The 26,637-nt window shown below is 41.0% G+C and overlaps 1 protein-coding gene across 2 annotated transcripts in view; it reads right to left on the bottom strand.

The window, feature by feature from the left end:
* Positions 1 to 26,315, bottom strand: part of IMPDH1 (inosine monophosphate dehydrogenase 1) — a 176,114-nt gene extending 149,799 nt beyond the window's left edge. Inside the window, exon 1 of one of the 2 annotated variants that reach the window (XM_089676988.1) lies at positions 25,859 to 26,315. In XM_089676988.1, the coding sequence (XP_089533114.1) occupies positions 25,859 to 26,082 (224 nt within the window). In that variant the 5' untranslated portion in view covers positions 26,083 to 26,315. The remainder of the gene's footprint in view (positions 1 to 25,858) is intronic. The other variant, XM_089676989.1, reaches the window with a different exon arrangement.
* Between the last annotated feature and the right edge of the window lie 322 nt (positions 26,316 to 26,637).

The raw sequence follows: 26,637 nt of genomic DNA, 5'->3' as shown, positions 1-26,637 counted from the left end.
ATTATTGAATATGAGAAGCATAAGCATGTACCAATAGTTGCATATACACATAAGAGGCAAATCTTTGTGAAATTTGTTGTGCAAACAGTGGGAAAACCCATCCTGTGGTGAATCAGTATTAGAGGAATATTATTATTGTTTTTATGACCACGTTAAGGCTTTGCAAAGTGTTATTAAGGGGTATAGTCTGTTTGTGTACAACCATGTATTGTACATCCTATCTGGATCCAGTTTTTAGTGAATCCAGGGACACAACGATTGGTTCCTATTCATGCTGTCTGGATGTTAGTTTATAAAATTGGCTATCTTGCCAACAATGAATCCATGTTACAAGGACCTTATTAAAGCGGGACTAAACTCTCTCAATCAAAATGATTTATATATATATAAAATGATATCATACATCCTAGGAGTCTTAAAGTGTTACTAAACCCAGAACCCTGCATTCACTAAATCTGGTCTCCTACAGTACACACAACATGGAAATGCAATTATTTTAGTAAATATAATTTTCACATCAGGAGTTAGAGCAGTCTTGTAACTTCTATCAGTGTCCAGCAGAGCACTGGTTAAAGCTTGTAGGAGGAGATTTCTCTAGGATGATGGAAATCCCCTGGCCCTCTGTCTGGACAGTGTTGATTGGCCCTGTGCTGATCACATGCAAAAAAGAAAAAAAAAAAACCTCTCTAGCAATACACACCAAACTGAGCATGTACAGAAGGTCTACAGGTTCAGTCTGTCTTATCAGCGTGGACATTTGAACAAGAGGCGGGGCAGAGAAGAAAAGATCAAACAGCCTTTTTACACAATGCAGAGGATTGACCCCTTAGGTTCCAAAATGAGTATGACAAGCATGCGTTACTGCATATACAGACTGATTTTACTGTTGTGGGTTTAGTAACACTTTAATGGACATTTTTTATCTTTCAACTGAAGCAGGGGAGAAGCGTATTTCTCCTCCTTCCTGCATGCCTGAGCTAAGGGCAGACAGATTCCAGGAAACAAATGCTACCTGAATCATCTGCCCTTACTTAAGATGGCCATGGCTAGAAATGCTTGGTAGGGGTGTTATTTAAAGTGATATCTCAACAAGAAAAATCATGGAGACATGGATGAATGGGTGATTTTGCTTTGAATATTAAAAAGGAATCAAAAAGTGTTTTCAGTTTGTGGTGCTAAGATACAGTTTAGTTCTGCATTAAAGAAAACAAGATGTGGCTTAAGACATTTTAGAATTTGCTAAACCCACAATTACATAAATATGCATACACCTTAAATTATTCAAAAAGTCTGAGTTTTCCTTACAATGAAGTTTATGTTTTGGGCATTTGGCAGTTGGTGTCATAACAATTATACTAACTAATATTATGTTTAAGGGTATATATAGAAGAAAGAGGAAGTTTTAGGGTTTAAGGCTATTTTCAGGAAAAGGAAAGTAAGAAATACTTCCTGCCACCGTCTGGTTTGTGTGGTGGGAGCCCCAACCAGCCCCCACTATTATGTAAAAGGACCATGACTCTGGTGTGCCAATAAGATTCAAACTTTTCAGGCTGAGAGAGTCAACAAATTACTGGCAAAAGGAAACTAAAGCTGAGAATGAGGCCTTCTGCGTTTTTGCAGCTACTTCTAGGGGCGTAGGGTATCTAAACTCCCCTGCATGTTAGCCTATGTGACCATGTACACATTGACTTTTAGCAGCATTTAGTAGCAGGGACTTTTAGAGGCAGAAAAAAACCCACTGCCAGTGCATCCAGGAGTAGCAGAGTTTTGACGCTTGTAAATGCGTCTAAGCGCTAAGCACATTTAGCGCTTGATCGTTAATTTGTTTCAGTGGACAAAATAAATTATTAAAAAATTATTATTATACAGTATTTATAAAGCGCCAATAGTTCGCTCAGCGCTGTACTTTACAAAGGGGGACAGAACATGTGACAGAACAACAACAATACAATGCAAAACATGAGGGGATCGAGGGCCCTGATCTTTCGAGCTTACAATCTAGGAGGGAGGGGATGATGGCACAGGAGGAGATAGCTGTGGGGGATGGGGTGGTAGGAAGAGTGGAGGAGGTCGGCAAGTTAGCAGGGGGTGGGGTAGGCTTCCCTGAAGAGGTGGGTTTTCAGGGTGCGCCTAAAGGAGAGGAGAGTAGGTGATAATCTGATGGGTTGGGGCAGGGAGTTCCAGAGGATGGGTGACACCCTGGAGAAGTCCTGGAGGCGGGCATGGGAGGAGGAGACCAGGGAACTAGAGAGAAGGAGGTCTTGTGAGGAGCGGAGTGTGCGTGCTAGGTGGTACTTGGATATTAGGTCGGTGATGTAGTTCGGGGCAGTATGGTGGACGGCTTTGTATGTCAGTGTTAGGATTTTGAATTTGATTCGTTCCGCAATCGGAAGCCAGTGGAGGGATTGGCAGAGGGGGGTGGCGGAGACGGAGCGGTTTGAAAGGTGAATGAGTCTGGCAGCCGTATTCAGGATCGACTGAAGCGGGGATAGCCAGCGGCGAGGCAGGCCAGTGAGGAGGGAGTTGCAGTAGTCGAGTCGTGATATGATGAGGGAGTGGATGAGCTGCTTAGTGGTTTCTGGGGTTAGGAACGTGCGGATTTTGGTGATGTTGCGGAGGTGGAGTCTGCACGAGTTTGTTAAAGATTGGACTTGGGGCTGGAAGGATAGGTTGGAGTCCAGAATGACACCAAGTACTCTGGCCTGCGGGGCGGGTTTGATGGTGGCATTGTTGGATGTGATGGAGAAGTCAATGGGGGGTGGTGTCCGGGCTGGGGGAAAGACAAGAAACTCGGTTTTGGAGAGGTTCAGTTTAAGGAAGTGGAGCGACATCCAGTCTGATATGAATTAATACCCAAGCGCTTGACGCCTGTAAACCTGCCTAAAAGGGTTACACCCAGGGGTGTATTTACAACAAGGCAAACAAAGCATTTGCCTAGGGTGGCATTTTTCAGGGGGGGGGCAGCACTGCCCCTCAGAAGAAGGTATGGAAGAAGGGACACATGCAGCATGGGAACCTGGTGGGTTCCAAAAGAGGCTCCAGGTTTCATGACAGTGTATGTACAGCCTGGCTCTTGTTCCCGGGGATGTGCGGAGCTGTGAAGGTGAGTGTCTTTCTCTGTCTTGCCGTGGCGGATGATGGCTGGTGTATGGAGGGCAGTGGTAGTGGAAGGCTCTCCCATGGGGGGGCAGGGGTGTTGTTGGTCAATGTTAGGCTCTCTCTGCAGGGGGCGCCAATTTATGTGTTGCTTAGGGCAGCACAAATCCTAAATACACCACTGGTTACACACCTTTACAAGCGTCAGATCTTTTTTCTGCCAAAACGTTGCTGCCAGGAGGAAAGGCTTCTAGGAGAATTTGAAAAACGTCCTGTGTGCATGAGGCCTGAGGAATGGATGATTGGTCAGGAAACATTTTCACATTCAACCAAGATTTTCTTCCATTCAAGTAAATCAAAACATATCAGGCAGATCCTTTACTTGTTATGCCCAATATGATCCCATTACAGGGGCGGACTGACCATTTGGAAACTCAAGCACTGCCCGAGGGCCCGGGGTCAGTAGGGGGCCCCATGAGATGTCCCTGGTACCTTTCATAGGCTTTTTTGGGTGTGGTTTGAGTGTGGGCGAGGACACAGGGGCCCCATGATCCCCTATTGCCTGGGGGCCCCATGAGTTGTCAGTCCGCCCCTGTCCCATCTTCATTTTATGTGCACACAAAGAGGTTTGCTGAGCATTAAATACATAAAGGGTTTCTGAGCCATGTATGTTTACCGCTGCTCAAGGTAGAGAGACTCCCAAGCACAGCTCCTCCTGTAGGTGCTAGCCCACCTCATGTGCTGCATAGATGAGAACAAAGGACGTCTGATCGGCTGCACTCCAAACAATCCACTTTATTGAACCAAGATAAGAAAAAATACAGACAGTGAAAATACAGTGGAGGACAGGCAGGTAAACGCGTTTCACGCTAAAGACATCGCTTATTCATTACCCCAGGTAATGAATAAGCTCTGTCTTTAGCATGAAACGCGTTTACCTGCCAGTCTCCAACTGTATTTCCACTGTCTGGATTGGTTTTATCTTGGTTCAATAAAGTGGATTGTTTGGAATGCAGCCGATCAGACGTCCTTTGTTCCTATCTGATCCATGACTGCAAGTCAAATGGAAAATACCAAATAGGTGGATGATGTGTTTAATTATACTGGTAAATTGAAAGAAGAATGGTTTTTGGGGTCAGTTTTTTATGTTTTAACCTGATATATATATATATATATATATATACACACTGCTCAAAAAAATTAAAGGAACACTTTGAAAACACATCAGATCTCAATGGGGCAAAATATCATGCTGGATATCTGTACTGATATAGACTGCGTAATGTGTTAGGAACGTAAAGATGTCCCATCGTTTGATGGAAATTAAAATTATTCACCTACAGAGGTCTGAATTCAAAGACACCCCGAAAATCAAAGTGAAAAAAATGATTCAGAAAGCTAGTCCATTTTGCTGAAATTTCATTTCAGCAACTCAAAATGGTACTCAGTAGTTTGTATGGCCCCCATGTGCTTGTATGCATGCCCGACTACGTTATGCATGCTCCTAATAAAACGGCGGATGGTGTCCTGGGGTATTTCCTCCCAGATTTGGACCAGGCCATCACTGAGCTCATGGACAGTCTGAGGTGCAACCTGGTGGCGTTGGATGGACCCAAACATGATATCCCAGAGGTGTTCTATTGGATTTAGGTCAGGCAAGCGTGGGGGCCATTCAATGGTATCAATTCCTTCATCCTCCACGAATTGCCTGCATACTCTCCCCACATGAGGCTGGGCATTGTCGTGCACAAGGAGGAACCCAGGACCCACTGCACCAACATAAGGTCTGACAATGGGTCCAAGGATTTAATCCCGATACCTAATGGCAGTCAGGGTGCCATTGTCTAGCCTGTAGAGGTCTGTGCATCCCTCCTTGGATATGTCTCCCCAGACCAACACTGACCCACCACCAAAATGGTAATGCTGAACGATGTTACAGGCAGCATAACATTCTGCGTGGCTTCTCCAGACCCTTTCACGTCTGTCACATGTGCTCAGGGTGAACCTACTCTCATCTGTGAAAAGCACAGGGAATCAGTGGCGGACCTGCCAATTCTAGTGTTCAATGGAAAATGCCAATCGAGCTCTATGGTGCCATGCAGTGAGCACAGGGCCCACTAGAGGACGTTGGGCCCTCGGGCCACCTTCATGAAGTCTGTTTCTGATTGTTTGGTCAGAGACATTCACACCAGTGGCCTGCTGGAGGAAATTTTGTAGAGCTATGGCAGTGCTCATCCTGTTACTCCTTGCACAAAGGAGCAGATACCGATCCTGCTGGTTAAGGGCTTTCTATGGCCCTGTCCAGCTCTCCTGGAATCTCCTCCATGTTCTTGAGACTGTGCTGGGAGACACAGCAAGCCTTCTGGCAATGACATGTATTGATATGGCATCCTGGAGAAGTTGGACTGCCTGTGCAACCTCTGTAGGGTCCAGGTATCGCCTCATGCTACCAGTAGTGACACTGACCCTAGCCAAATGCAAAACTAGTGAAAAACAGTCAGAATAGATGAGTAGAAAAGAAAAATGTCATTGGCCTCCACCCGTAAAACTATTCCTGTTTTGGGGGTTGTCTCATTGTTGCCCATCTAGTGCACCTGTTGTTAATTTCATTAACACCAAAGCAGATGAAACTGATTAACAACCCCCTCTGCTACTTAGCTGACCAGATCAATATCTCAGGAGTTTAAATGACTTGATGCTATTCTCTGATTAACCTCTTTGCACCGGCGCCTCCCGGCCCTTTAAGAGTTTCAGAAGCCGGGAGGTGGGGCGAGGTTTTAGGGTCACGTGACCGACATGATTCGCCGTCACATGATCGGAAAAGGTCCCGATTGAAAGGGGAGATCGGGACCTTTCCGGGAGTCATGGACATATGTGCTGGGAGTGCGCAGGGTGCGCACTCTAACCACATATGTATTTTCTAATTGCACGCAAATATGCGGCCGCTTGGTGTAAAGGTCCAGACGCCGAGAGCGTGCGATGGGCATCAAGGGGTTAAACAGGGCTCCTTTAATTTTTTAGCACACACAGTAAATAAACACACATTATATTTAGCAGGTATCTCCTATTAGACATGAGAAGCAGAGGAAGGGAGATTGAGGGTTTAAATTCGATATACCGATCATTCACTTTTGTGTGTAAATTTTAGGTTGAGATTTTGAGCTTTGTAAACCCCATAGAGGGCAAAGGGGAACCTGGTAAACATATAAAAAAAGAAAGTTAAAGCTCCACATTCTGGCAGTAAATGAGAATGTATAATATTAATATGAAATATTTAATTGTCTAGAAGTATTTTTTAAAAATATACTATACTATACTATACTATACTATACTATACTGACTATGAACTTAGGGATTGACTAACATTTTAGCAAAGACATTAATTAAAATGTTCAGAAAACAACATTAGCATATACATTGTTCAGTTTAGCTTTGACAAAGAACTCTGCTTCCTGAGTTATCAGTTCTAATATAACACAGCTGACTTATACCACCAATGATATAAATGAAATAAACCAGTCAGCCAGCGGAAACAGCAAAGAACAGTTCCAAACCACCTGCTGGTCTCATAACCCACTAAATATAATACTCCCTTCCTGCTGTTAAATGGTCTGAGTAAGTATAATCTTCTCTGATCTTGCTTCAAAACAGAAACAGTGGCTCATATTACAGGAAGACCACTGAAAATAACAATTCTTTTCTTATTAATACAATTGCCCTCCAGAGGATTTACCCCCTTTCCTGACCAGACCATGTTTTGCGATACGACGCTGCGTTACTTTAACTGACAATTGCGCGGCCAAGCAATGCTGCACCCAATTGAAATTTATCTCCTTTTTTTCCCACAAATGGAGCTTTCTTTTGGTGGTATTTGATAACCTCTGTGGTTGTTATTTTTTGCGTTATAAATAAAAAAAGAACAATTTTGAAAAAAAACCCAATATTTTTTACTTTTTGCTATAAAACATATCCAGTGAAAACATTTTAAAAATCAATATTCATCATAAATTTAGGCCAAAATGTATTCTGCTACATGTCTTTGCTAAAAACAAATCCCAATACATGTAAATTAATTGGTTTACATGAAAGTTATAGCGTCTACAAATGGAGGTATATATACTGTAATTTTTTTTGTTTGTTGCTTGTAATGGCGGTGATCAGTGAGTTGTATCGGGACTGCGGTGGGCATTCTGACATTGGGGGGGGAACTGACTAACTGTTACTGACATCCCCACTAACACTAATACAGTGATCAGTGCTAATTAAAAGCACTGACACTGTACTAATGACACTAGGCAGGAAGGGGTTAACATCTGGGGTGATCAAAGGGTTAACTGTGTGATGTGTGTGTTTTACTGTGTGCTGTGTTCTGCTATGCAAGCATGCTGCTTTGTATTGCTCTGCTATACAGAGCAATACAAAGCAACATGCTGGTGCTGACAAGGGAGAGACCTCTCCCCCGTCAGTGTTACTTGGCAATTGCCAGGTGCTGTCAGGGAATCTCTGGCCGGTACCTGGTGATTGCCAGCTGTAGTCGCCAATGGCGGCATGGGCGAGATGTGTGGACACCGCGCGCGCCCCCTACCTGGAAATAAAAAATCACTTACATATACATGATTTTGCACAGCCCTGTTGCCCTGTAGCAGTAGTTCTACTATAGGGCGGTCGGGAAGCAGTTAATAAATGTGAAAGTGTTTTGGAATTTTCAATCTGATCCTAATAAAATGAAAACTTTAATAGTAAATACAGTACAAAAATAGCAATTGACCTGTCTTTCAGCAACTGTCCCATAAACCTTATACTGTGAATTGTATCATTTAGTAAACAAATAATCTGTGGTGCTTAATAAATATAGAAAACACCACTGTTCTAAATAACTGTGTAAAGAAAGTTCATGCTACAGATCACCAAGATCCCAATGTATAAAATGTCCACAAAAAATTACAAAGTCCACTTGAAGACAATAAAGTGCATCCCATGCCATACATGACCTTTCTATAATGTGAAGGTGATGCAGTTCTGAATCCTCACATGAAATGTTTGTGGTAGAAGTTGTTTCACTGGCATAGGATACACTTTATTGCCTGCAAATGGACATTTTAATTTTTGTGGATATTTTATACATTGGGATCTTAGTGATTTGTAGCGTGGACTTTCTTTACGCTGTTATTTAGCACGGCGATGTTTTCTATATTTATTAAGGGCAGCGTATTATTACTTACTGATTAGCATGCTAAGGTAAATATCGCCTGGAGTTCTTGCAGCTAAAGTTCACACAATATTTCTTTTACCATTGCTGCTTCTCACTTTATTTTTTGAAATTGCATAATTTACTTCAACAGTTGATGTCACAGCAGAGCTGTCATTATTTTCGGCATCTGCGCAGTGATAGGCTGGAGTGTTTGTAAAATAATCTGACTTCTTGATGCCCCCTAGAGGTCACTTGAAAATGTCTAAACTTATCTAACAATAAGGATGTCCCTGTCAACTCCAGGCACAGAAGATACATTTTTATTTATTACAGGTACTTATATAGTGCCGTCAGTTTATGCAGCGCTTTACATTGTATATTGTACATTCACATCAGTCCCTGCCCTCAAGGGGTGTACAAACTAAGGTCCCTAACTTACACTCATACATACACCTACTAGGGCCAATTTAGACCAATTAATCTACCAGCAAGTCTTTGGTGTGTGGGAGGAAACTGGAGTACCCAGAGAAAACCCCTGCAGACACAGGGAGAACATGCAAACTCCAGGCAGTGCTGTGGTTTGGATTTGAACCAAGTACTGCCAAGCAGAAGTACTAACCATTTAGCCACTGTGCTGCCCACTAAAGTAGAACTTCACTCTCTCAAACAACATTGACTATTTCAAACCTTATACTGCTAGCAGTAGTAAATAGATAACAACATATACCATATATACTTTCTTTAATCTCTCTTTTTTTTCAGTTACTTCTTGCAATAAACAACATTATATTGTAAAGTGCTGAGCAAACTGTTGACGCTATATAAATCCTGTATAATAATAATGATAATAATAACATTGCCCTCCAGAGGATTTACCCCCCTTCCTGACCAGGCCATTTTTTGCGATATGGCTCTGCGTTACTTTAACTGCCAATTGCGCCATCATGCAACGCTGCACCCTAATTAAATTAATGTAATTTTTTCCCACAAATAGAGCTTTCTTTTGGTGGCATTTGATCACCTGTGCGTTTATTTTTTGCGCTATAAAAAAAAAGACCGACAATTTTGAAAACAATATTTTTGACTTTTTATGTCCAGTAAAACAATTTAAAAAATCTAATTTTGGCATAAATTTAGGCCAAAATGTATTCTGCTACATGTCTTTGCTAAAAAAATCTCAATACATATAAATTAATTGGTTTACGTGAAAATTATAGCGTCTACAAATGGCGTATATATACTGGGATTTTTTTTTATACTAGTAATGGCAGCGATCAATAACTTATAGCGGGACTGCAGCGGGCATTCTGACACTGGGGGGGAACTGACTAACTGCCGCTGACATCCCCAGTTACACCAATACAGTGATCAATGCAAATAAAAAGCACTGACACTGTACTAATGACACTGGGCAGGAAGGGGTTAACATCTTGGGCACTCAAAGGGTTAATTATTTGCTGTTTTACTGTGTGCTGTGTGTGTGCTTTAGCACACTGCTTTGTTAGCACACTGCTATGCAGAGCCATACAAAGCAGTGTGAAGAAGCTGACAGGGGAGAGATTTGTATTGTTTACATACAGGTCTATCCCCCATCCATGACACACAGTGATCGACGAGTGTCGGCGGGGAATCATCGGCCATGACCCAGTGATAGACAGCTGAGGCCGCCAATGTCAGCGCAGGTAGGGCACGCACGCGTCTCTCCCGTGCCCCCTACCCGGAAATGCAGTTTTCTATATATGTGTGATTTTGTGCACCCCTGCCTCCCTGTAGCAGTATTTCTGCTATATGGCAGTGGGAAAGTGGTCAAGACACCTTTCATTAAAGTGGAATTCCGGCTATACACCTAACTAGCCTTACAACTGTCCCTTACCCCCTCCTAACACTTATGCTAACTAACCTGTGTATGAAAGATTCATATACTTACTTATTTTCAGGCCACTCCAGTGCAGTCACATGATCCCCTGTGTCAGCCAGTGGCGGCTGCAGGGGAGAGGAGGGAACACTTGAGAATGGCTGGTAGAGCCTGGAACGGTGACATCACCCATAGGTTTGGCCCATCCAGTGTCTATGCTTCCTCCTTTCCCCTGCACCCTCGCTTGCTGACTCCGGGGAACTAGATCATGTGACTGGACTGGAGCGGGCCAAACATAAGTAAATTTATATATATCTTTCTTACACAGTTTAGTTAGTATAGGTGTTGGGAGGGGGAAGGGGCCAGTTTTAAAGATAGTTAGGTGTAGTTAGGCTAGAAGTCCACTTTAACCCCCAGTTCACATACGTGCGGCCGTGCGGGCCGCGTTTTGCATGGGCACGAGAGCCCATTCATTTGAATGGACTTCTGTGCCCGTGACACGCTTGGAAGAAGTCCCTGCACTTCTTCGGAAAATGCAGCCTGCACAGGAACCTCGGTTCCCAGTACGGTTGCATTTTCCAGTGCGGGCGGCATGCCATTAGAACTAATGGCACCTACCTGTGGGTCCGCATTTCTCTGTGCACGGATTTTCGTACAGATCTGCAGCGGCACCACCCGCACAGATGTGAACCTAGCCTAAGTATGGAAACCATATGCCAGTCTTATCCAATGCATGGGACAGACACCACTAGTAGTAACCCATATTCTGGCACATGGCAGGGATAGGCAGCTTAAAGAAAACTTAGATGAGGCCTGAAGGGTGGGGAAACACTAGTTTACCATTTGCTTCTTCTACAACCTGAAAGCCAGGGATAGTGTGAATAGAGTAAAAATAACCAGCCATATAAAGGAGTAATGTTATTTAAATGGTGTCTGTCCTGAAGCTTAACATATAGAAGCAGAACTAGTATGTAAAGGAATTACTTCTCCATTTACCCACTGTAAAAGGGATGGGAGACATGTATTTGAACCCCCTCTCCCAAAAAATATATATTGCAGTTTACCAATCCTTAGATGTTATGGCTGCTTTAGTTTTCTTTTTCAAGCTTTCTTTCCTTTAGTTTTACTTGGCAAACCTGTGAATAACACACATCCTGGTTGGCTACTCTCACTTCCTATTTATACTGTATATAAGTATTGGGACACCCTTCCAAATCATTGGATTCAGGTGTTTCAATCATCTCCATGGCTACAGGTATATAAAATCAAGCACCTAGCCATGCAGACTGCTTCTACAAACATTTGTGAAAGAATGGATCACTCTCAGGAGTTCAATGAATTCAAGCGTGGTACCGTGATAGGTTGCCACCTGTGCAATAAGTCCTTCCGTGAAATTTCTTTGCTACTAAATATTCCACAGTCAACTGGTGGTATTATAACAAAGTGGAAGCAACTGGGAACAAAGTGGTAGGCTATGTAAAATGACAGAGCTGGGTGAGCGCATGCTGAAGTGCACAGCGTACAGAAGGTGCCAACTGTCTGCAGAGTCAATAGCTAAAGACATCCAAACTGCGTGTGACCTTCAGATTCACAACAACAGTGCATGGAGAGCTTCATGGAATGGGTTTCCATGGCCGAGCAGCTGCATCCAAACTTTACATCACCAAGTGCAATGCAAAGTGTTGGATGCAGTAGTGTCCACTGGACACTAGAGCAGTGGAGACCTGTTCTCTAGAGTGACAAATCACACTTCTCTGTCTGGCAATCTGATGTACGTGTCTGGGTTTGGCGGTTGCCAGGAGAACGGTACTTACATGACTGCATTGTGACAAGTGTAAAGTTTGGTGGAGGGGGGATTATGGTGTGGGGTTGTTTTTCAGAGGTTGGGCTTGGCCCCTTAGTTCCAGTGAAGGGAACTCTGAAGGTGTCAGCATACCAAGACATTTTGGACAATTTCATGCTCCCAGCTTTGTGGGAACAGTTTGGGGATGGCCTCTTCCTGTTCCAACAGCTGCGCACCAGTGCACAAAACAAGGTCCATAAAGACATGGATGAGTGAGTTTGGGTTAGAGGAACTTGATTGGCGTGCACAGAGTGCTGATCTCACCCCAATAGAACACCTTTGGGATGAATTAGAGCGGAGACTGTGAGCCAGGCCTTCTCGTCCGACTTGAGTGCCTGACCTCACAAATGTGCTTCTGGAAGAATGGTCAAACATTCCCATAGACACACTCCTAAACCTTGTGGACAGCCTTCCCAGAGGAGTTGAAGCTGTTATAGCTGCAAAGGGTGAGCCAACTCAGTATTGAACCCTATGGACTATTATTATTATTATTATTATTATTATTATTAATAATAATTTTACAGTATTTATATAGCGCCAAAAGGTTTGCTCAGCGCTGTACATTATAGTGGGGGACAGTACATGAGACAATACAGTAACAAAACAATACACGAGGGGTTCGAGGGCCCTGCTCTTTCGAGCTTACAATCTAGGAGGGAGGGGATAGTGGCACAGGAGGAAGTGGCTGTGGGGGATGGAGTGGTAGGAGGAGTGGAGGAGATCGGCAGTTAGGTGAGGGTGGGGTAGGCTTCCCTGAAGAGATGGGTTTTCAGGGTGCGCCTAAGACTGGGATGCCATTAAAGTTCATGTGCGTGTAAAGGCAGGCGTCCCAATACTTTTGGCAATATAGTATGTATATATATATGTATATATATATCTATATATATAGTGACAGTGTGGCGATCTGTCACAATATAAAAAGGATATTTCACCCGGGATTCTCAACAAGGCAGGTTGAGGGGCTCCAGGGTACTTATTTGATGCAGTGGAAAGTGGATTTTCACTTTCCTTTTTTGTTTGTAAAGTCCATTTTGGGCCCTGGAGCCTGGAGATTTCAAAGTGATTTGGGAGGGATGAAATCTCCAATCCTTGGACCAGGTTTTGGGAATGGCCAGAAGACTGATTGGTCAGGTGTGCATGGCTCTCTTCTAGAGTCAGGACCAGGGTTCTGGGCTCCACCCTGGCAGACAGGAGGTCATTGCCTAGGAGTCAGGAGGGCTCCACCTAGGAGAGGTGGAAGCCAGAGCAGCAAGGGGCTGCTAGCTGTGTGCTAAAAGCCATTTTGGAAGGAGTCTGTAGGAGACAGCTGTGAGCCTAAAGTGGAAGGACAGAGCGGCAGAAATCTGTGTACAAACCAGGAGGCTGATTATTTGTTTCATTTGTTTGATGGTGGATACCCCTGTGTGGGAAGCATGTTGTGGAACTTTCTTTTAAATAAAATTGGGCTAAAAGGCCTTTAAAAAAAGAGTAAAGTGAGTGGCTGTGTGCTGGAAAAACTCTACCATTTTATGCTAGTTCCCAATATATATATATATATATATATATATATATATATATATATATTATATGTAAATATACCGTATGTTTCTATACGGAGGGACCATGGATATCACTGAACTTCAAGCATGTCTGCCTTTGTTCATCTAGAGCAGTGTCTATTAACCTTTATTTGAGTCACAGACCCCTTTAAGAATATAAGAAAGCTATGGACCTTCCCCAGAAATATTCACATAAATTCCACTCAATGAATATACTGTATGTACTTTATTGAATTTGATTGCCTTTTACATACAGTATATGACACAAAATTTGAATGAAGTAAATCTTAAAAACTCCCTCCTATTATGGAGTGGCATGAGATAGTGGTTATGCAGAGAACAATGATACAAATACACAGACAAAGACCCTCAAAAATCACAAGGCACAGGAATTTTGACCAAAATGCGCTTTCCAGCACAAAAAAGTTGCTACACTGTAGCACACCTGAGTTGTTCTGCAATATTACATTGCACAACAAAAAAGCCATGCCTGCTCTTTCCCTACATAACGCATATTGCAGGAAAAAAGATTATTTTATTATTATACAGGATTTATATAGCGCCAACAGTTTGCTCAGCGCTTTACAATATAACAGGAGACAATACAGCAACAATACAGTTCAATACAAGAGGGATAGGAGGGCTCTGTTCCTTGGAGCTTACAATCTAGGATAATAACACAACATATATACCAAGGCTTAAAGCTGAAGTTTAACTTTACAACAAATCTCTACAGCTTTAGTCACATCACTTATCTATAATGAAGGATGTCTCATGTTGTGCAGGCAGCTGGATCCTGGAGAAATCTTCACTACAGGGATACCCTGTCTCTGTTTCATCTTACGGTCTCTGAACTTTTGGCAATTCAGTGGTTAACAGTTTAAGGTCTTCAGGCAGAACAGCAGACCAACAGGAGCACATCCCCTCCTTCTTCCTCCTCCTCCATTGGTTCTTTCATTGATTTATACTACTTGTAACATAATCTGTGAATGGGGGAGAGAACCCCAGGAATGATCAAACACAAACCCATTTGCAGATAATGTTACAAGCAGTGTAATCAATGAAAGAACTATTCTTGCTGGAGGAGGAGGAAGGAGGAGGTGTGTCCCATAGGACCATCTGTACTCATGTGCTGCCTGAAGATCCAAAGCTGGTAATCACTGCAGCGCTGTGAGTTCAGAGGCAGGAAGAGGACAGGCATTCCTGCCATGAAGATTCTGCAGGATGCAGTTGACTGTACAACATGGGATATCCTTCATTACAGGTAAGTGATGTGACTAAAATTGTAGGCAGTTTTTTAAAGCTAAACTTCAGCTTTAACCTTCAGTTCTGACTGTCAATGTTTTATACTAATATCTGAAAGTTTGTGAACACTATGACATCATGTAATTTTCTGCCACACCTCTGTCGGTATAAATTACCTGAAAGGAGCCCAGTAATATTGGTCACATGCATTCTGCTTCAATCATTCAATAGTGATCGTCACTACTGGCTGTACTAGTAAAGTAAGTCCCAGCAATGTCTCCAAACACTAAGGGCCAGTTCACACTACATGCGGTTCAGTTGCTTTTTTTCTGCATCCAAAATGCACAGAAAGTAGGTTATATGGTTGTCAATGTCATAGTTCACATCAGTGCTCGCAGTTCCAGTGCGTTCCAGGTTGCAGAAAAAAAAGTAGAACATGCTGCATTTTTTCTGCCCAGAACTGTACTGGAACGCAGTAAAACACATCAAAAACGCACTGGAATGCACATGTCCCTATTTAAATTGAAGAAAAAGAAAGGGGGCAAAAATGAATTGGGATGCATAAAAAAACGCACTGGAATGCATAAAAAATGCATTAAACATACACCGGAATGGGCCGAAAACGCTCATGCAGAAACGCATCTGGACTGCATTTCTATAGTGTGAACTGGCCCTCAAGCTGTTACTCATTTGGATGAAAAGGATGCATATGACCTGTATTACTCAACTCTTTCACCGATATTATATTATATGGAAACAAAAGGTACAGGTAGATGATGCTGAATGAACAATTGCCCGAAATGACACCGACATGGAATGATGTGTCATTTTGGGATTGCTCTCACAACTGCCAACTGTCCTCCTATCTTAAAACTCTATAATATTTTTGTCACATTTGACCTCCTTCAGCACTAATAAAGAGGAGTTAAAGTTACAACAGATAACCAAACAGTAATGATGATGAAAATATTATTATCCCCTTCCCTCCCAGCCCAGGTGTCCCTTTAATTGGGCCTGTACACCTTGGGGGGGGGGGGGCAGGGCAGGATGGATTGGCGATCATGTGACCATTGTGATTGGCTGTCAAAGTGGTCACATGATCAGGAGCCAGTCCCGCCAGCTACCAAAAGTAGAGAACGAGAGCTGTCTTAGACAGCTTAGTCTCTGTGCTGGGAGTGCACAGTGGGCACGCTCTCAGCACAGAAACATTGGTCTAGTGAGGGAAGAGAGCAGATCCACAAAAGCAGCACACTGACACAGTAAAATCACAGTTAGGTCACATTTAACTCCCTGATCGCCCTCCAGTTAACCCTTTCACTGCCCTGTCACCAGTGTCATTAGTACAGTGTACAGATTTTTTTTACTGATCACTGTATTAGTGTCACGAGTGACTTCAGATAATGTTAGCGTCAGATTGCCTGCCACTACATTACCATCACATTTAACCATTTGATTGACAAGAACACTCTCATAGACTCACTATAAACTTCCATTGCTAGTATAGCATCTGAACGGATCAATATGTTTGATCAGATCAAAACTACACTAGCGTCCACATTAGTATAGTGTCCCCAAAAATGCAGAGTTAGCAGCATCCACCCCGACACCTGCCAGCACCTGCGTTTTGCTCCTCCGCTCCTCCGGGAAGGAGGGGCTCCTTCCCAAGCAAGTGCAGTGTCAGTAGATCACTGATACATTACACACACAACTGCAGTGTTAGCAAGATCAGGCCTGATCTCTGTTAGCACTAGCAGGTAAAATTTTTCGTAGCAGTCCCTGACAGTCAGGTGCTCCAGGTACCTATAAATTTATTGGACAAAATGTCCAAAGAAAGGTACACTAGTGAAGAGTAGACATGTGCTATTCATTTCGGTCTGAATCGAAATTCAGAGGAATTTTCCGTTATTCGGAAATTCGGATGTATCTGAATTCCAAATTACAATAGTAATGAATTTAAATGAATCTGAAATAATTAAACTAAATTTGGCCAAAATGCGAATCAATTCAAAAAACTATTCGAATTTGAAAACAAGAATAAAATAAAATAGAACAGAAAATAAAGAAATAGAAAGGAATAGAATAGAAAATAGAAGAATAGAATAGAAAAGATTAGAGGAAAAAAGAACAGAATAGAAAATAATAAAATAGAACAGAATACAGCAGAAAATAATAGAGTGAAACAGAACAAAGTAGAATAGAAAATAAAGGAATAGAAAATAATAGAATACATTAGAATAGGATAGAAAAGATTAGAATAGAAAATCAAAGAATAGAATAGAAAATAATAGAAAAGATTTGAATAGAAAATCAAAGAAGACAATAGAAAATAATAGAGTAAAACAGAGCAGAAAATAAAGAAAAATAATAGAATCCAAAGACATGCTGGTAGGTTAATTGGCTCCTGTCTAAATTGTCCCTAGTATGTGTATGTATGAATGGGAGTTAGGGACCTTAGATTGTACGCCCCTTGAGGGCAGGGACTGATGTGAATGTACAATATATATATGTGTAAAGCGCTGCGTAAATGGACGGCGCTATATAAGTACCTGAAATAAATAATAGAATAGATTGTAAGCTCCACGAGCAGGGCCCTCCTAATCCTTCTGTACTGAAATGTATTGTTATTGTACTGTTTCCCTTATACTGTAAAGCACTGCGCAAACTGTTGGCGCTATATAAATCCTGTATAATAATAATAATTAGAATAGAATAGATTAAAAAAAATCCAAAAATAGAAAAAATTAGAATAGAGAATCAAATGATAGAATAGAATAGTATAGAAAAACAATGGAATAGAATAAAATAGAAAGAATATACCCACCTTCCGAAAATCAAATTTTGAATAGAATTAATTTGAACAGAATACATTAGAATAGAATATAAAATAATATAAAATAATAGAATAGATTAGAAAATACTAAAATACTTTACAAATATTGGCGACGTGAGTAATGATCAACAAAGGCACTGTGAAAATTTTGCTGAAATAGAAATTTCCAATATGGTCACGTAACTCTTCATATTGCCCATATACCATCAAAAACACATATGGATTGCGGATTATGGATTGTAATGTTAGAATTATTTCAAATCCAATAGAATTGTTTTCGAATCCATTAGAATTATTTTAGGATCCATTAAAATAATTTTATAATCTGTTTGAAATTTTGAATTCGGACGAATTCGAATAAACAAAATGAATTCTGAAAGATGGATTAAATTAATTTAACTAATCAAATGAAACGAAATGAGTCAAATAACAAATTTAAACGAAACAAAACAAATTTTTTTCATTTTGGACATGTCTAGTGAAGAGGTCTACAGGATTCTGAGTATGTCAGATGAGGGCGAAGGGGAAGCCTCACTGACAGAATCAGGCTCAGCATATGAACCTGTAGAGAACACCGGCACCCCGATAGCTCAGACGATGGAGATGAGGTCACTGCTAAGGTGAGGTATACCCAACCTTGTGCCTAGGTTGCTGAGGTAGTACAATTACATGATGATTTTTATATGCAGCAGAGCGCCAGTAATAGTGCCACTCTACCTTTTGGTGAACTGGCAAGCACCAGCGGTGTATTACATCCTGGTCTTTTTCATACCAGCACTGCAATATCACTTGGCGACGTGGTGAGTCCCATAAGTGTAGTACAATCTGGTCAAGTAGTGCGGGCAGCCACCAAGAATTTGAAAATAGGCCATTAGAGGCCATACTGTTCTTCCGGATGTACTTGCAAATCCTGACTGGCAGCCCAAAAATTCTGCAGCACCCGTATTTCCCTCATTCACTGCCCAACCCAGAATTCAGGTGGAAACAGCAATTTGATTTTTTTTTAGCTGTTTTTCATGGAAGATCTGTATGGATTGATTGTGGACCAATGCAATTTCTGTGCACAACAATTTATCACCACCAACCCAAATTCAAACCTTGCTAAGCAATTTGCATAAAAACTTATTACGGCTTCCGAGTTTAAATTTTTTTTGGGCCTAACCCTCAACATGACTATTACTGAAAAGAATGAGTTGTGTTCATATTGGTCACAGACCCGATTCATCATATACCCGTGTTCTCTACTGCCATGGCCAGGCATAGATATGAGAATATAATTCGATTTATACATTTCAATGACAATACATTCTGTCGTCTTCAGGGTGACCCTGAAAATGCTAGGCTCCACAAAATTAGGCCCCTCGTAAATCAGCTTAACCAGAAATTTGCAGATGTATATACGCCCCAACAAAACATCTGCGTTGATGAGTCCCTCATTAATTTTTCTAGCCTCCTTGCATTCAGTTTCTCCCCAGCAAGCATGCCAGATATGGAGTAAAAATTTATACTCTCTGTGAGAGGGCAACAAGCTATACATGTAATTTTTGGATTTGAGAGGGAAAGATAGTCATGTAGCGCCCCCTGGATGCCCAGACTACATGGGGAGCCGTGGCATGATAGTTTGGGACTTGGTGTCACCTTTTTTCCTTATGGGGTACCACTTATATTTGGACAATTTTTATACAAGCGTGCCACTTTTAGATACTTTTCTGATCTAGGAATTGGCTCATGTGGCACCATGCAACCTAATCGCCAGAGCTTCCCCCAATGGCTTGTAAATACCAAACTTGTATAGGGGGAGAATGCCTGCTTGAGAAATAATGAATTGCTCAAAGTGAAGTCGAAGGACAAATAGGATGTTTTCGTCCTGTTTTCCATTCACGCAGACACAAATCCAAGTTTACAAAGCAACTGCTATTGCTGAAAAGTCCCTCTGTGTCCACGACTATAACCTTAACATAGGAGGAGTGGACTTCAACGAACAGATGATGAAGCCATACTTAGTTTCTCGTAAAGCCAGATGCTGGTACAAAAAAGTGTCTGTATATTTATTTCAGTTGGCTCTGTACAACGCTTTTGTGCTTTACAAAGCAACTGGACGTTGTGGATCCTTCCTAAAATTTCAGGAAGAGATAATCTCAGCTCTTTTGCTGTGGCCCAAACCCCCAACCCAGGTTCAGTGAGCCGGCTGCATGAGAGGCATTTTCCTGATGCCATTCCTGGTACCCCAACCCAAAAGTCACCTGAAAGCCTCTGTAGCAGACATGGAATTAGATGTGACACCCGCTTTTTTTTCCCTCCTGTCCTGGACAACATGGTCTCTGTCTCAAGGACTGCTTCTGTCTCTACCACACACTAGGCGAGTATTAATATAGGATACAGCACGGCACAGTCTAGGGTACACATTTCCACAGGGTTTCAAAAGATGTTAGGTAGTCAGGAAACTGAGAGACACTAAAAAGACATTTTAAGAGATACTAAAATAACAGTCTGGAAAGTTCACAGTTTTCTAAATTACAAAAAAAGTTTAAAAAGAACAAAAACAAAAAATTAAAAAAAAAAAAAAGATATGTATATATATATATATATATATATACACACCAAACATAGTTGTTGTTTTATTGAGTTATTGTTCTGTTGTTACTGTGTTTTATTGTTAACCGTTGTTTGCATTGCAGGGACGCCATTCAGCTGCTGCACTGATCTGTTCATTCTGACAACAGCAGGGTGTGCTCTCAAAATATACGGCAGTGCGTGCACCGTTGCTGGGTGAGATTTCTTGTCCGCAGTTAAAAAAAAGAACGTATATGCCCAAGCATGGGGGCCTGGGGTGGTCAGTAGGTGGATCGTTCCTATGCTTCGGCATATTTTTTTTATTCATCAAAACAAGAACATTTTATGTATGCCTAACATTAGAAGTGGGTGGATGCAGGCGATATATTCTAATGGTGGGCATACCACACACTTTTTCTGGAAGATTTCTTTCTTTTTTCATTCAGCCCACGGGCTGCATTAAAAAAAAGAATGTAACATATATGCCCAACAAGGACCAGAGACAGATCACTGGACTTTGAGTGATTATGTCAGGATGATGCCTGCAGCTGCAGGCATCGTCCTGGTATAATCTTTTTCAGCCAGCAATCGGCTTTCATGGAAAAGCAATCATAGCGACTAATTAGCCACTGGATTACTTTTACCAGCAGCGGAAGAAGATGTCCCACAGCTTTCAATGGATTTCTAGGGCTGCCCCATCCCATCGGGGAATCCAAGAATGCAGCTGGCATTTCTGCTAGCTGACCATAGAGCTGATCATAAACTGGAATAGCTCTAATCATTTCTATAGTTTAAGAACCCCGAAGTTACATGCATTTCATCACTTCGGTTTTGCTGGATATAAACAGCGCCATTTCTAAGTTGGGAAAGCATCTGAGCACACCAATCTTGGTGTGATCAGATGATTTAAGGGCAGAGGAGAGATCTAGAGTCTAACAGACCCCAGATTTCTCAGAAAAGAGTACCTATCACTGCCTGTTGCAATCACAGGGTATATTCACATTCCCTGTGATAATAATAAAAGTGCTAAAAAAAGGGACAGTGCAAAAAAAAAAATTTGAGCACCCCCGTGCTTGCCACGCAAAAGGCAAACGCAAGCGTTGGTCCCATATCGGTATGTAAACAGCAATTGAACCATGCATGTGAGGTATCACCAAAAATGTCAGATTGAAGATAGTAATTCTAGCACTAGACCTCCTGTGCAAGTCTAAAGTGGTAACTTGTAAAAGCTTTTAAAGCGTTGCCTATGGATATTTAAAATGTTTGTAGTTTGTCGCCATTGCATGGGGCGTGCGCAGTTTTAAAGGGTGTAATGTTTGGTATCTATTTACTTGGCATAAAATCAACCTTTATATTTTACCAAACAATTGGCCAGTATATTGTGTTTTTCTGCACTGATATCCAAAAAGTGTATTTTTTCCAAAACATTTGCGTTTGAAAAATAGCTGCGCAAATACTGTGTGACATAAAAATTGCAACACCCACCATTTTATTCTCTAGGTCCTCTGCTTTAAAAAAATATATATAATGTTTGGGGGTTCAAAGTAGTTTTCTAAAAAAAAATACTGTTTTTTTTCATGTGAACAAAAAGTGTCAAAAAAGCCTTGGCCTTCAAGCGGTTAGAAGACTGGGTGATCTGTGTCAGAAGCTTCTAATGTTGGGAATAAAATGCCAGGATAGCACAACTCCCCCCCCCAAATGACCCTTTTTCTTTTTACACAAAGCTGTCACTTGCTCACACATGCCATGGGTATATGTGGAATTATGCCCCAAAATACATTCTGCTACTTCTCCTGAGTGTGGGGATACTACATGTGAAAGACATTTTGGCAGTCTAGCTGTGTACAGGACCCCAAAAGGGCTTTATTTCCCCATTACACTTCCTGAGTACCTATCAGAGTTTCAGAGGCCCTGAAATGCCAGAATAGTACAATCCCCCCCAAATGACCGCTCTTTGGAAAGCAGACACTCCAAGGTATTTGCTAAGAGTCATGTTGAGTATTTTGCAGATCTCATTTGTTGCCACAAGTTTGTGGAACACGAAGAAAGAAAACAAAAATTTATTTTTTCTTTTGTTTTTTGATTTCTCAAAAAATGAGATCTGCAAAATACTCACCGTGCTTCTTATTAAATTCCTGGCATTTCAGTGCCTCCAAAACTGTGATAGGTAGTTAGGGTGTGAAATTAGGAAATTATGCACCTTTAGGCTTTCAAAAGAGGTCATTGCATTTCGGGCTCCTGTATGCATCTAGGCTCCCAAAAAGTCTCACACATGTGGCATTCCCATACTTGGTAGAAGTAGCAGAATGTATTTTGGGGTGTAATTCCACATATAACCATGGCATGTGTGTGTTCAATATCATTTAAGTGAAAATTTGTGTAAAGAAATTTTTTTTTATCCCGTCATTTTCCAAAAACCTGTGGAAAGAAATGTAATCTTCTATGGACTCAAATAGCAAATAGCTTGGGGTGTCTACTTTCTGATAAGGAGTAATATGGGGTTTTCTGGCATACCTGTGATAGTGCGGAAGTGAAATGAGTAAATTATGCACCTTCAGGCTTTCAAAGGGATCACTGGATTCTGGGGTCCTGTATGTAGCTAGGCTCCTAAAAAATCTCACACATGTGGTATACCCATACTTGGGAGAAGTAACAGAATATATTTTTGGGTGTAATTCCACATATACCCATGGCATGTGTGAGCAATTTATCATTTAAGTGACAACTTTGTGTAGAAAAAAAAAATTGTAATTTTCCAAAAACTTGTGGAAAAAAATTAACTCTTCCACGGACTTAACATGCCTCTCACCAAGTAGCTTAGGGTGTCTACTTTCTGAAAAGGTGTCATTTTGGGGTACTTGGCAGGGGGAAGGAGCCAGGACTGCTGGTGGGGGACCCAAAAAATAAGAGGATCGGGGCTGCTTTGTGCAAAGCCAATGCACAAAGAAGGTAAGTATAACATATTTGTTATTTTTAAAAAAAGAATTACAACCTTTAGAATCACTTTAAGCCAGCCTACTTATTTGAATAGGCTACCATAACACCACAGTGGACCAGAACAGGCACCCGCACAATTTTTCCCAATGCAGCACATCACAGCGCATGGTAAATAGAATGGCACCATGAATCATTAACATGTACATGATGTGAAGCCAGCAATAGTCTAGGACCACACTGCTACGTTGTAATGTAATGCGTTAACTCACTGCACATGTGTGATCCCAGCATTCCCAGTGAAACCTAAGTTTTGTTAAAATAAAGACAAAAACCCCTGAAACTGAAATGTACACATTGCAAGGATTTTAGCTGAGATTTCTGCATTCTTACCATATATATATATATATATATATATATATATATATATATATATATATTCTTCATTTCTTTGGTTTTCATATATGATTGTACAGAATAGCTCTAAACACGCCAATAAATTAACATGGATAATGGATACAACCAAGTCAGTACCTTCATTCTGCATAGTCGCATTAATGATTACAATACTACATCAGACTGGGTAACAGGTTCAGAGAAGAAAAAGCAGAACAGAAGGTGAGAAAAGTGGAGGGTAAGATTAGGGTATAAGGGTCAAAAAGGGAAGATGGAGAGGTTGGGGTACTGCAACCCATACATTGCCAATCAGGTAGAGAAACAAAGGATAAACTATTGTAAAAAAAAAAAAATCTCTTCACACAAGACACCTACACACCTTTGACTCAAAGTTAAGAAAACAAAGTCATAAGGCTGGACAGCACCAGGCTGGCCAACAGGGCCTGGACCAATGTTCTGCAGACTTACCTTTTTGTTTTGAAGAAATTCATGCTTATCATTATATGACCCTTTTCACATGGACTGCTAAGTAGAAGGATCTGCCCTTATTATCACCACCTAGTGATTCTCAGTGTTATATTAACAAGAGGAGCATCAGCATCCTTTAGCCATGAAGAGCATTCGAAAACATCTCAGCTAAAACTAAATGCCTGTTGCATAGGATGCCTCTCATTTATCCAACAGCTCACTGCAGACTTCTGGGAAAAGCAGTGAGCCAATCAAGTGGGAAATTTATTTTCAGGGGCTATTTTGCAAATGAGGGGTGTACAGAACACACCCCTCTCCCTGGTGTTTTGTTTAGTTTTTTTGCTGTGTCCCATTGGGGAGACTTTCTTTAACCTCCTGCCCTGGAAACCCAACAGGAAGGAAGAATCTTTCCAAACTGAGGGGAAATCTCCTTTCAGAAAGCAGACTTCCCAATTGGAAGGTTTCCCATCTATTCCTATTCCACCAACAAGTGAAAAAATCATGAATTTCCCATCACTTCTTGACCCAATGACAATGGTCACCAAGTCAAATACAGAAGGTAACTTTTCCCAGTGGTGACACATGCAGTCATAAAATCGTGGTTCCAGCACTTCCCCACTGTACCCAAATATATAAAGAAAGTTTTGGCTTTAGATATGCTAATTTTATAGATACTGTGCAAAAAACACAGCATGGTTGTTAAAAAAAATGTTTCATATGTGATTCTGTGAAGCAGTATTGAAAGCATGAACTGCTACTGTTCATTGAGGATTACAGCTGACAAATGCTAAAAGGTGAACAGACTTGAAACTCTCCAGGCTGTATTGACAAGTTCTGAGCAATAACAAGTTGCAGCACACTTGGGACCTAGTGCATTAAAGATACAGTAATATATTTTAATTTATACTGTGATTCCAATGCATTCATCTTCCTGGCCTAGAATCCAATCAGCAATCAAAAGCTAAAGTTATGATATATAAACCACCTGATTTATTTAACCAAATGTCTTCCTTTTTATCAAAGAAACATTATTTTCATAAAAAACTCAAAAGTTATGGTATAAGAACCACTTGATTTATTTTACCAAACGTCTTCCTTTTTGTCAAAGAAATGTTATTTTCAGAAAAAAATCAAAAGTTATGGTATAAAAACCACTTGATTTATTTAACCAAATTTCTTTCTTTTTATCGAAGAAACAATATTTTTGTACAAAACGCCATAGCAATGGTATAAAAACCACTTTATTTATTTAGCCAAATTTCTTTCTTTTTATCGAAGAAACAATATTTTCATAAAAAACTCCATAGCTATGGTATAAAAACCACTTTATTTATATAACCAAACTTTTTTCTTTTTATTGAAGAAACATTATTTAGAAAAAAAACTCCAAAGTTATGGCATAAAAAAAACTTGATTTATTTAACCAAACTGCTTTTTTTATTGAACAAATGTTATTTTCATTTAAAAAACTCAAAAGTTATGGTTATTGTATAAAAACCACCTGCTTTATTTAACCAAACGTCTTTCTTTTTATTGAACAAATGGTATTTCCATTTTAAAAACTCAAAAGTTATGGTTATTGTATAAAAAACACCTGTTTATTTAACCAAACATCTCTCTTTTTATTGAACAAATGTTATTTTCATAAAAGAAAAGGAAAAACTGAAATTTAAAGTGCACCTTTGATGTCTAGGACAGAAAACAGTGATGATGATTAACATATCTAAAACTGGTTAACTCATAGAACTCCTAGTTAACTTCATTTAGGTTTGAGTAATAATAACCACAAAAATTTGAAATAGGTATAAATGACTCAGCCTATTTACTTCTACTGCACTAAGACCTGCAGGCAATGAAGTAGTTAAAGGAAAAGCTAAAAGGAAACATATTTCCTCCTCATCCTGCTTACCTCTCGGGTTCATACCCAGCCTGTAGTCTGGTAGCACTGTACCTCTGAGCTGCTGTCTCATGCCCATGAAGATGCCCACTGTGCACAGGTGAGCAGCCATTAAGCAGGGAACGTCTCTGTGAAGAATGAGTTGGGGAAAGAGGGGGCTCCTTTACATCCCCTACAATTAGTCGATAGTCAAAAAGTCCTTGTTGAGCATCACCCTCATACCTGTACCCATCCATACCCAGCAAGGTGGTGGGATGTGCTGCTGTGCAAGAATAAATGAAGAACAAACAATTGTTCCAAGCAGTCACCAAAACATCCTGTACAGGCTGCCACAAGTAGTTTGATGAGCAGATCTGCTCAGTCTTGTTATGTGAATGCCCTTTGAGTTTTAAGACAGGTTGCCCTTGGTGCTGAACTCAAGCAGTGCAGGCAGAAGGCTGGCTTCCCTGAGCTGTGCAGTATCTGTCAAAGAGGATCGGAGTATTTAACATCCTGATAGCTGGGGAATTTGCACACTTGCAGATTTCCCTGCCCCCTTTCCTCTCTACGTGTGTCTGTCTCCAGGAGCTGTCTCCACCCAGAGGACAGATTGTTGGTGTTTCACCAGGGACCATGAATTGCTGTGTCCTTCCTTCTTCTGGGCACCTTTATCAAAGGACCCAGGCTGCCCAGTTAATGCTGATGTGAGCATGCTGCTTTCTGAAAGCTTAATGTGCAGAACAACACACGGCCCTGATAAGAAAGGTTGAGCACTTTTACTCAAAAGTCATTCTACATGTTGGACACACAGC

This window comes from Staurois parvus, unplaced genomic scaffold (genome assembly GCF_062004578.1).
Source record: "Staurois parvus isolate SC_StPar_1 unplaced genomic scaffold, SC_StPar_1.0 ptg000175l, whole genome shotgun sequence".
NCBI lineage: Eukaryota > Metazoa > Chordata > Amphibia > Anura > Ranidae > Staurois > Staurois parvus.
The sequence above is the reverse complement of the archived record's forward strand: the minus strand, read 5'-3'. Positions and strand labels throughout refer to the sequence as shown.